The sequence below is a fragment of the Bos indicus genome, chromosome 23 (assembly GCF_029378745.1).
Source record: "Bos indicus isolate NIAB-ARS_2022 breed Sahiwal x Tharparkar chromosome 23, NIAB-ARS_B.indTharparkar_mat_pri_1.0, whole genome shotgun sequence".
Taxonomy (NCBI): domain Eukaryota; kingdom Metazoa; phylum Chordata; class Mammalia; order Artiodactyla; family Bovidae; genus Bos; species Bos indicus.
The window spans coordinates 43,407,560-43,419,715 of NC_091782.1; the positions used below are offsets into that span (position 1 = coordinate 43,407,560).

Consider the following 12,156-nt stretch of genomic DNA (forward strand, 5'->3'; position numbering starts at 1 on the left):
AGCAACTGCTGAGCCCTCGCCCCGCAACGAAAGATCCCGCGTGTCACAGGGATGATCTCACGTGCTGCAGCTAGGACCCCACAAAAGGCTGTTTCTACGGGTGAACCCTGGTGGGCTCTGTGTACCCTGCTCAGACCTCCATGTGTGGAGCGGACTTGGGATGCTGTCTGTCCTCCTGCAGTTCAGCAAGCAGTGCCTTAGTCCTCTGTGTGTGAGGAAGTGAGGCTGGTAATGACCTGGGGTGACTCACTGTGACTAAACACAGAAGCAGAGCATGTCAGCTTGGCCAATGGGGAGGACGGGTTCCCCAACCTGAGCCTTCCTCCTCTCCTTCACACCCGCCTGGAGTCCTCCCAGGTCTCTGATTCACATTTACCCTGGGAAGCCTCTTGTTTCCACGAAAGGGAGTCTCTACCGTGGATCCCAGGCAGGGGCTGTGTAACCCTCTCCCATTCCTCTCCAGAGGGCAGAGGGCAAGGGGGCCTGGCCTGGGCAGGTCCCCCGCTCCCTTACTCTGCTCCTGACCCAGGCGGGCTCTCTCTCTCCTCTGCTCCCTCCCTCTCGGGTCTTGCCAGTCTGTGAAGCCAGGCCAGCCGGGCTCAACCCCCATTAGGAGAGCTATCACGGAGCCAGGCACTGTTGTGAGGAGCCTCCCGGGCAGGCTGGGCCAGATGCCAAACTTCACCAACCAGTCACGTGCACCTTCCAGGAGTTTGCACCCATGTGCCCAGATTGAAATGTCTTGGGGCGGGGGACGCCTCAACAACTGGCCCCGTCTTGTGACCCTTTCTTCCAAAGCAAAGTTGAGGTGAGTGACCCTTCGTCTGGGCTGTCATCACCACATGTAAACTCTGACCGCCTCCACTCTAGACTAGAGACTCTTCACGGGTTGGGAGGTGCCTTACTGTCCTTCATCTCCTCATCTGTAAAATGGGGAAAATAACACAGGTAGCGTGCCTAGAATCCTGCCTCATGAGGTCTCAGTGGGTAACAGCCATCCTTGTCGTCACAGTAAGGTGCGCCTGGCATCTCGTAGCGCGCCGGGCATGGGCAGGGCCTCAGCAGTCTCTTGCTGAGTAGGTGATGTTACAGAAAATCCCGAGGACTCAGCCTCACAGGACTGAGGGAGACATGGTAGGAAGCAGTGGGCAATCAGGAGAAGGAACCCCCAAACCCATCGCATGCTCAGCCTAAGAGCCCAGCATTTCCTTCTTCACTGTTGGCCAAGGACCAGTCACAGCCCCATCTACTGTGACACAGCTTGCAGGGTCAGCCAGTATCAAACACAGGCAAGAATTGCTTTTGGTCTTTTTTTTTTTTTCCCCCTAGAAGGAGATTATGAGGGATTGTTTCTTAGACCTATAAAAGGGGGAAATAAGCCTGTAATAGCTAAGTTAGAGACAAAGTACCCAGTATACCTGATAATGAAGCTTGTGTTGCTTCAATTCAGAGGTTTTGAATGAGGCTCTTGTTAGGAGTACTTTTCCTCCTGTGACATCTCCACTGTTTAAAAAAGTTGAGGTTTCGTGAGAAGTTCTCCATCGGTGAGCTCACTGTCGCTTGGTGCTGTGTTCCCTGGCTGGGGACCGCCAGGTGACGAGCACTGGCTGATTACGATTGTGTAATGCACAGCGATTAGGCTCACTTCAGGACAGAACTCCAATCACGGAGGAACAAGCCATTCAGTGTATGCCCCGGGCTTTTCACTGGCATGTTCGACGGTTTATTAAGACAATAAACCCATCTGTTCACTTGCATTTCTGTGTATCAATGGAGATTATACAGTAGTTACAGCAGAGGAGGCCCCGTGTTTTTGTCCATGAGAACTTTGGAGAAAGAAACTACTTTCTTTCTCCCCCCTCCCCTCACTGAGATTCTCAGCACATCATAAAGGCAGTGTTTGCAAACTTATCACTTACTATGCGTAAGCCTCTGAACTGAAGTGATACCAGCTTCACTGGGGCTTCCCAGGTAGCCCTGGAGGTAAAGAACCCGCCTGCCAATGCAGGAGATGATGTAAGAGGCTCGGGTTCGATCCCTGGGTCAAGAAGGTCTCCGGGAGGAGAGGATGGCAACCCATTCCAGTGTCCTTGTCTGGAAAATCCCATGGACAGAGGAGCCTGGCGGGCTACAGTCCATGGGATCACAAAGAGTCGGGCAGAACTGAAGCAGCTTAGTATGCATGTACACGCTCAAGTTTCATTATCAGGTACGTTGGATACTTTGTCTCTAATTTAGCTATTATAGGCTTGTTTCTGCCTTTCCTAGGTCTAAGAAACAATCCTCTTTTAGGGCGAAAAAAAGGCTGAAAGCAATCCTTGCCCATGTTCTATACTGTTGACCCTGCAGCCTGGGTCACAGTAGACTGGGCTATGACTGGTCCTTGGGCTACAGGCAGACACGGAAGACACGGAAAGCATGAGGCAGCCTGGTGCAAAGAGCTTTGCTTATATGAGGCATTTTCTGTTAAAAGCAGAACTGGAGAAATGATCTTGAACCTTCCTCTGGTCACCCAGGGAGGGGCCCAGTTGGCAGCTATGCCAGAAAGGGAGAGGCATAAAGAGAGGGCACCAAGCTGAAGTCACCAGGCGGCAGGTGTCCTGTGGTAGAGCAAGGCGGAGAAAGAGTGAAAAGCGAGAGCGGAGGGGTCAGAGACAGAGAAATAAATGGGGCTGGAAGACTCGCCAAGAGACGGGACAGGGGCCATTTTTTCTCTGAAATGACAGCTACTAAGAGCTGCTCAGGACACGAGAATATTTGTGGTTTCCTCAAAGACAACAGGAACCTTCCAGTTCCAGGAGCCGAGTCTCAGAACACAGGCAGTTCCTGGGGTTCTCTTCCTTTGCTGTGAGCGTTCTTACCGAAGGGATGAGGGGCAGCATGCCCCGGGGTAGCTCAAGCAAACCCGTTCTCCATCCCCCTGGGCAGAGCCTCAGCCTCCCCTACGAGGCACCTGGATTCACTCTCTCCTTCATACAGCGCTTCGAGATCAGCCAGCGCCCTGTGGCTTGTGCCCCAAATGTTGCAAATGAAGTGATGGGGAGGGTGCCTGTTTGAAGGAGTGGCAGAGTGAGGATGGAATTCAGCCTGGAATCCTGGAGTCAGGGAGGTCAGGGGACTCTGAGGTCACAGCTGCTGTTCCAGCCAGAGCTTCTGCCGCCCTTCCCTGCAGGCAGCTCAGGTTTCAGCGCTCAGCTTGCTTGTCCTCAAAGATAGAACCCACAGGGAAGTCTGTTAACACTGTGGCTGAGGAGGTGTGGCCTCAGACCAGCTAAACCAGCATCTCCAGAGATTGGGTTGGCACTGATATTTTTTAAATGCTCCCCAAGTGATTCTCAAAAGCAGCCAGGGTTGAGAACCCTCCACTTACCTGCATTTAAAGGCTCTAGTTTCCTGTTAGAATCAGTTTCACTGTATCAGTTTCCACTGACACTGGCAACTCCTGTGGACACAGAGGAACTCCTCGGGATGGGGCCTCCTATTTGCCCTTTTCCTCAGTCCTTTTCAGTTATTGAAATTCCCCCCTCTCCCCACCTATATTAAGCTGATCCTTAACTATAGATAATAACTGTCTCAATCATTTTTTTTTGTAAGTAGTTCTTATTTTAAAGTTTCAGTTTGAATTAAATTCTCCCACTCGAAGAGATTTCTGTTCCATAGTGGTTCAGAAGATGTAATTTCTGAGATATACTTTCTCCAGGGAAAACCACTTATTTGTCAACATTATAGAATCTGTTCTCCTCTACTCATGTAGGTCCCTCCCTACACTTGGATGAATGGAGTTACTTGGTTATTAATGAATATTTCATATCATATAGACTTCACAGACGGAGAAGGCAATGGCACCCCACTCCAGCACTCTTGCCTGGAAAATCCCACGGAGGAGCCTGGTGTGCTGCAGTCCATGGGGTCGAGAAGAGTCAGACACGACTGAGCGACTTCACTTTCACTTTTCAGTTTCATGCATTGGAGAAGGAAATGGCAACCCACTCCAGTGTTCTTGCCTGGAGTATCCCAGGGACGGGGGAGCCTGGTGGGCTGCAGACTATGGGGTCGCACAGAATCGGACACGACTGACGCGACTTAGCAACAGCAGCAGACTTCACAGACAAAAAATAAAAGAAGTTTCCTCCTCTAACGTACTGAGTAGTACCTTTCTCTCATCTGAGCAGGAAAGATGGGGTTAGATGCTTGATGACATTTATTTACAGTGAGATTTCAAAACAAACTGATGCAGCTGAGCTGTCCCTCACTTTTCTTTCCATGTGGCTCTCGGTGAAAATGCTCATGCCCTACTTTGCTGGGAGTCTTACTCCACGCAGTACTTGCCTTGTTGGTTTGTGATCTTCCTTCTTCAAACTTTGATTCCCTCCCACACATTCCCTCTTCTTTTGAGTTCACCTGGGCTCTAACCTTTGCTCTGCTGTTGGAACTCCCCTCCTCCACCTCTCTGGTTCCTGGTTTCTTTTTCAACATGCCATGCTAATGTTACCTTCTAGCTTTATTTAGCTTACTTTATTCTTAGAACGACTAATTGTTTCACAAGAAAATCTATTGTTTTTGTTTTCCTTTTGCATCTTTAAATTCTTAAAAATTAAAGATGTCAAAAGTCTTGTTTTTTATAAGTAAGTTAATAACAGCACATTATAGATATCTTTATAAACCTAAGTTAGATACCTTTACAAATCTAAGTTAGATTCTTGTAACTCAAATGGCAGTAGTGCCTTTCCCATTACTCTGAAAGATCTCTGCCAATAAAGTGGTATGAAGTCTGCTGGGTTCTTTTTATAGCATCTTTTCTTTAGTTCCGGCTCCACCAAATCTTCATTTATCACTTTGTCTATAGTAAGAATCCATTGGGACTAGGAAGCCCCTTTCCTTAGCCGTGTCCTAGAGCTGTGTGCTTCTCGTATTTAAATGAATATGGATCACGTGGGGATCTTATTAAACCTCAGATTCTGATTCAGTAGGTCTGGGTGGGGCCTGTGATTCCAAGTTGGCTATGAGCTCCCAGGGGTTGCTGCTACTGCTGGTCCAGGGAAGCCCTGCCACAGGGAGTTCCTTAAGCAGCTTTGGTGCTCACCCCAAACGTTTTACCACCACAACTTTCTCCATGCTTAGCTATCATCTTCTCAAATCAACTCTCAACCAATTGCTGAATTAAGATTAAGCCAACAGCCCCCTGGGCTTCTCTGGTGGCTCAGTGGTAAAGAATCTGCCTACAATGCAGGGGACCCTGGTTTGATCCCTGGGTCAGAAAAAGCCCCTGAAGAAGGGAATGGCTACCCACTCCAGTATTCTTGCCTGGAGAATTCCATGGACAGAGGAGCCTGGTGGGCTACGTTCCATGGGGTCACAAAGAGTCGGACATGACTGAGTGACTAATACATAATAGCCTCCAATATTGATGTTGGTTCTCTGTACTTAAAAATTTTATTTTTTCATTTTGCCAGTCTTGTTTCTGACCACTATTACTTAAGTTGACACAACTTGTCACATGCTTCAACTCAGGTCGTTAATCATTCCTATAAAACAACTCACGTGTCACAGTTGTTATTTTCTACTTTCATTATTTTTAAATTTACTTTTCTTTCCTTATAATTATTTCTTTTTAGCACTTTTAAAACTTCTGTTTTGAGGTTTATCAGATATGATGGGTTTAAGAATGTTCATAAAACATCTCAAAATGAAGGACGAACATGCTATAGACTAATAATGCAGTGGTCAAGACAAAAATGACTGGGCACACATAAAACTATTTTCTAGTGACAGGCAGACTCTTTTTGATCTGATTTGGTGCCTTATTGAAATCTGTAAAACTTAGTAAATTGAAAGCTTATGAGCAGAGGAGTTTATTTACATTGAATAAAATGAAAACTATTTATTTGTTCTTCAGTACCTGTGGTTTCCACATCTACTAGATACTGAGGAATCTGTCTCCATAGACCGGATCATTCAGTCGCTTACTCTATACCAGGTATTATTTCCAGGTGGTAGAGACTCAGTAAACAGCACCCCTCTCTATTACTTGTCTCAACTAAGAAAGAAGAAAGTCAGCATAAAGCACCCATCACTTTCATTTCTGGTAAGGCTAATGAAGCACAAGAGGAGCAAGACATGGACAAGCAGAACTCCTATTACAGAACCTCAGGATAAGACTTGTCTACCCAGTCACAGAAAGGACAGGTCACCACAGTCTCCTCGCCTGGCAGCCTGTCCTTATGGAGAAGAATGGCTGTTCTTTACTGGATGTTTGCACCCAAGAAAAAGAGAGGAGGGGGCCAGGTCCCTAATTCCCTAAACCACTAATCAGAATAGTCACCTCGGCTCCGCCAGGAAAAGTCTATCCTCACAGCCCCTCTCATTTGCCTCATTCAATCTCAGCCACTAGTAGATCCTGTCTTTAAAATGTTGATATTTTCTTCATCACAATTTTTTTCATTAATTTAAAACTTTTCGAATGTTGCATTTAAATATTATTTGATTTATTAAGGTTTTTAGTTCCCCCTTAAGTTTTACACCTGCCTTACCCACCTCACCCTAGTCTCAGACCCCGTTTTAAAATAAATGTGTGAGCAAATAAACAACTTCTTTCTTTTAAAATATCTATTTATTTCTGGCTGTGCTGGGTCTTCACCGTTGGGCGAGCCAGAGCTGTCTCTAGTTGTGGCGAGCAAGGGCTACTCTCCAGTGGTGGCCCGTGGACTTCCCATTGCAGTGGCTCCCTGCTGTGGAGCACCGGATCCAGGGCACCAGGGCTTCGGTAGTTGTTCATACAGGCTCAGTTTCCCGGCAGCATGTGGGATCTTCCGGGACAAGGGACTGAACTAGTGTCCCTTACATTGCAAGGCAGATTCTTAACCACTGGACCACCAGGGAAGCCCCAGATAACTTTTTCTTAATTAAGCAATTACTAAATAAATTGTCAGATAGTATCATGTACTAAGTTGAGAAACAGGATGTATAGGAAGTGGTTGGGCCTGTAACTGGAATGATCAGAAAAGATCTACGTTCAGTTCAGTTCAGTCGCTCAGTTGTGTCCGACTCTTTACGACACCGTGAATTGCAGCACGCCAGGCCTCCCTGTCCATCACCAACTCCTGGAGTTCACTCAAACTCACGTCTATCAAGTCGGTGATGCCATCCAGCCATCTCATCCTCTGTCATCTCCTTCTCCTCCTGCCCCCAATCCCTCCCACCATCAGAGTCTTTTCCAATGAGTCAACTCTTTGCATGAGGTGGCCAAAGTACTGGAGTTTCAGCTTTAGCATCATTCCTTCCAAAGAATATCCAGGACTGATCTCCTTCAGAATGGACTGGTTGGATCTCCTTGCAGTCCAAGGGACTCTCAAGAGTCTTCTCCAACACCACAGTTCAAAAGCATAAATTCTTTGGCGCTCAGCTTTCTTCACAGTCCAACTCTCACATCCATACATGACTCCTGGAAAAACCATAGCCTTGACTAGACGAACCTTTGTTGGCAAAGTAATGTCTCTACTTTTGAATATGCTATGTACGTTGGTCATAATTTTCCTTCCAAGGAATAAGCGTCTTTTAATTTCATGGCTGCAGTCACCATCTGCAGTGATTTTGGAGCCCAAAAAAATAAAGTCTGACACTGTTTCCACTGTTTCCCCATCTATTTCCCATGAAGTGATGGGACCAGATGCCATGATCTTCGTTTTCTGAATGTTGAGCTTTAAGCCAACTTTTTCACTCTCCTCTTTGACTTTCATCAAGAGGCTTTTGAGTTCTTCTTCACTTTCTGCCATAAGGGTGGTGTCATCTGCACATCTGAGGTTATTGATATTTTTCCTGGCAATCTTGATTCCAGCTTGTGCTTCTTCCAGCCCAGTGTTTCTCATGATGTATTCTGCATAGAAGTTAAATAAGCAGGGTGACAATATACAGCCTTGACGTACTCCTTTTCCTATTTGGAACCAGTCTTTTGTTCCATGTCCAGTTCTAACTGTTGCTTCCTGACCTGCATACAGATTTCTCAAGAGGCAGATCAGGTGGTCTGGTATTCCCATCTCTTTCAGAATTTTCCACAGTTTATTGTGATCCACACAAAGGCTTTGGCAAAGTCAGTAAAGCAGAAAGAGATGTTTTTCTGGAATTCTCTTGCTTTTTTGATGATCCAGTGGAAGTTGGCAATTTGATCTCTGGTTCCTCTGCCTTTTCTAAAACCAGCTTGAACATCTGGAAGTTCATGGTTCACGTATTGCTGAAGCCTGGCTTGGAGAATTTTGAGCATTACTTTACTAGCATGTGAGATGAGTGCAATTGTGCGGTAGTTTGAGCATTCTTTGGCATTGCCTTTCTTTGGGGTTGGAATGAAAACTAACCTTTTCCAGTCCTGTGGCCACTGCTGAGTTTTTGCTGGCATATTGAGTGCAGCACTTTCACAGCATCATCTTTCAGGATTTGAAATAGCTCAACTGGAATTCCATTACCTCCACTAGCTTTGTTCATAGTGATGCTTTCTAAGGCCCACTTGACTTCACATTCCAGGATGTCTGACTCTAGGTGAGTGATCACACCATCGTGATAATCGGGGTCGTGAAGATCTTTTTTGTATTCTTGCCACCTCTTCTTAATATCTTCTGCTTCTGTTAGGTCCATACCATTTCTGTCCTTTATCGAGCCCATCTTTGCATGAAACGTTCCCTTGGTATCTCTAATTTTCTTGAAGAGATATCTAGTCTTTCCCATTCTGTTGTTTTCCTCTATTTCTTTGCATTGATCACTGAGGAAGGCTTTCTTATCTCTTCTTGCTATTCTTTGGAACTCTGCATTCAGATGCTTATATCTTTCCTTTTCTCCTTTGCTTTTCGCTTCTCTTCTTTTCACAGCTATTTGTAAGGCCTCCCCAGACAGCCATTTTGCTTTTTTGCATTTCTTTTCCATGGGGATGGTCTTGATCCCTGTCTTCTGTACCATGTCATGAACCTCCATCCATAGTTCATCAGGCACTCTATCAGCTCTAGTCCCTTAAATCTATTTCTCACTTCCACTGTATAATCATAAGGGATTTGATTTAGGTCATACCTGAATGGAGAAGGCAATGGCACCCCACTCCAGTACTCTTGCCTGGCAAATCCCATGGACAGAGGAGCCTGGTAGGCTGCAGTCCATGGGGTCGCTGAGGGTTGGACACGACTGAGCGACTTCACTTTCACTTTTCACTTTCATGCATTGGAGAAGGAAATGGCAACCCACTCCAGTGTTCTTGCCTGGAGAATCCCAGGGACAGGGGAGCCTGGTGGGCTGCCGTCTCAGGGGTCGCACAGAGTCGGACACGACTGAAGTGACTTAGCAGCAGCATACCTGAATGGTCTAGTGGTTTTCCCTACTTTCTTCAATTTAAGTCTGAATTTGGTAATAAGGAGCTCATGATCTGAGCCACAGTCAGCTCCCAGTCTTGTTTTTGCTGACTGTACAGAGCTTCTCCAACTTTGGCTGCAAAGAATATAATCAATCTGATTTTGGTGTTGACCATCTGGTGATGTCCATGTGTAGCGTCTTCTCTTGTGTTGTTGGAAGAGGGTATTTGCTATGACCAGTGTGTTCTCTTGGCAAAACTCTTTGCCCTGCTTCATTCCGTATTCCAAGGCTAACTTTGCCTGTTACCCCAACTGAGATCGAATACCACAAAGGAGCCGGTGGTGGGATAATTTGGAGAAAAGCTTGTGAAAAGGCCTAGGAAATGAACCTAGGATTTTCAGGGAACACACAACACACCAAAGGTTATTGCGGCTTACATGTCAAGGAATGACAGGTGAGTAGTACTTTAGGTAGAAGATCAGGAAGGGTTCAAATTTTGAGACTTTGTAAGCCCAGTGAGGAGTTTGACTTTTTTCCTAAGAGCACAGAAGGATTTAAAGCAGGAAAGCAACATGATCTGATTGCTCTTTTTAAATAATTCTCTTTGGCTGTTGTGTCAAGGATGCGTTATGGGGGTGTACATGGTGAAAGAGGAGAATCAGATACCTCAGTATTCCTGGTGAAAGACTATGGTGTCTTGGACTAGGGTGATTTTAGTGAAGACAGAGAAAGAGGAGCAGGTTCTACCAATACTTTAGAAGTAGAGTTGACTGGACTTGATGAATTAATATTCAGCAGGTGAGGAATAGAACTGGGTAATTTCGAGTGGCTTAACTTGAGCAACCAGGTGGATGGTGGTGCCACTTAATGAAATGGAAGAGGCTGGGATTAGGTTCGAAAGTGAGCTTGCAATCACATTTTCAATTTTTGGTGTTTGGGGTTTGCAGATGCCTGTTGGATACAGGTGGAGTTAATAATTGGTGTGACCTGAAGCAGGGGGAGGGAGGACTAGGCTGAAGATGGAGATCTCGGGCGTCATCTGTGCCTTGATAGAATTTACCGCATTGTAATGGATAGAAAAACCCAGGCAGAGAGCATACAAGAAGGGCGGGAGGCTGCAAATGCAGCCTCTGGAGAAGCAGTTAAAACAGGAGGAGGAGGAATGGGCGGAGAGCGTGCAAGTATGGAGTCTTAAGACTGGGATAAGGAATGGCATCAGAACCAAGAGGTCGAGAAAAAAAATCAGAGAAGTAACAAATGGAAGCCACGGGTGACACGACAAAGGCTGGGACAGGCTGACGAGAAGAATGGAAAGTCAGGCGGTCGGAACAGTCACCACTTTCTCATCGAAGAAACCGAAGCTGTGAGTGGTTAACTTTCATCATCCAAGGTCAGAGCCAGCGGGCTCAGATCCTGGAACCAGAGCCCAGGAGAGTGTCCGCGACAGGTCCACTCATTCAAGGAAGCGCTGAATGTAAAGCATTCTTTGACGCGGCCGCTTCTATTTTAGAGCGGAAAGGCAGCCGGCCGGGGTGGGGCGAGAACAGAGCGTCAGAGCGGCGGGCTGTCTCCGCCTGCGGGGAGGGACCACCCCCCTTTCCCGCAGCCCGAGCCGGCGCGCCCCACTGCGGCTGCGCGGGCCTGTGTGGGGCGGGGCGGGAACGCGGAAGGGGCCGCGCCGCGGGGACGAGCAAGGGCGGGGCGGGAACGCGGAACGGTCGCGCCTCACGGGCGAGCAAGGCTGGGGCGGGGGCGGGGCCGGCGCGCGGCGTCGGGGCGGGGACGCGGGGACGAGCAAGGGCGGGAGGCGGGGCCGGCCGCGGGGGCGAGCAAGGGCGTGGGCGGGGCCGGCCGTGGGGTGCGGGCGGGGACGCGGAAGGGCCGCGCCGCGGGGACGAGCAAGAGCGGGGGGCGGGGCTGGCCGCGGGGCGCGGGGCGTGAGGTGACAGGTTCGGGGGGGCGGTGGCGGCCTGAGCAGCTGAGACGCGGCGGCGATGCTGGAGACCCTGCGCGAGCGGCTGCTGAGCGTGCAGCAGGATTTCACCTCCGGGTGGGTACACGGTGGGGGACGGAAAGGGTCCCGAACGGCCGGGCCGGGGAGCCGGGACGCCGCCTCCGCACACCCGGGGTCTCATCTCGCGCCCGCCACTCCCCTCACCCAACCCCGGGCCTCCCATCCGCGCCCGGGCGGGGACAGTAGCCAACTTTCCGGGTTCGGCCCGGCCGCACGAAGTAACTTACGTCCCGCCGGGCAGGCTCAGACCCGCTCGCCGGGTCCGGGTGCGGGTCCGGAAGGCTGCAGGCGGCCGGGGGTCGGGCAGTCCTTCCCCGGCAGATCCGGCCGGCCCGAGAGGGGTCGGGTGAGAGGCGAGCGCGCCCCCGCCCCCACGAGGGACGGCGACCCTGCGCCCCCTCCCACGCTGCCGAGACCCCTGCCGGCTCGGGGCGCCACCCCCTCCAGACCGCCGGGGCCCTGCGGGCGTTTTGTCCGCCCCCGCGCGGAGGCTGAGCACCTCTTCTTCCCCTTTTGATTTCTCTCTCTACCTCGGGTTCAGCGCCTCAGTGAAGAAACTCTCGGGCCAGAGAAATGCCAGAACTGGCGATCCCTTCATGCCCTAGTGGTGACGCGCACGCGGACCTAGCGGTTCCCGAACTTTGCTTGGAATCTCCTGGCAACCATCCCGGTGCGTGCCCGGGTCGCAGAGGCTATCAGCTACACCAGGCTGAGGATGGGGGTTCGAAAGACCACCCCCGCCCAGGTGATTCCAGTTTGGCGTAGACTCTAACGCCAGAGGCCCTGCGATCTTACCTCTATCACTTAAGCCAACG

General features: G+C 49.3%; 1 protein-coding gene across 2 annotated transcripts in view; it reads left to right on the forward strand.

Moving 5' to 3' along the window:
• Nucleotides 1–11,233: 11,233 nt before the first annotated feature.
• Nucleotides 11,234–12,156, forward strand: part of DTNBP1 (dystrobrevin binding protein 1) — a 101,397-nt gene continuing 100,474 nt past the window's right edge. For both annotated transcript variants that reach the window (XM_070778364.1, XM_070778365.1), the window contains exon 1: nt 11,234–11,377. In XM_070778364.1, the coding sequence (XP_070634465.1) occupies nt 11,322–11,377 (56 nt within the window). In that variant the 5' untranslated portion in view covers nt 11,234–11,321. The remainder of the gene's footprint in view (nt 11,378–12,156) is intronic.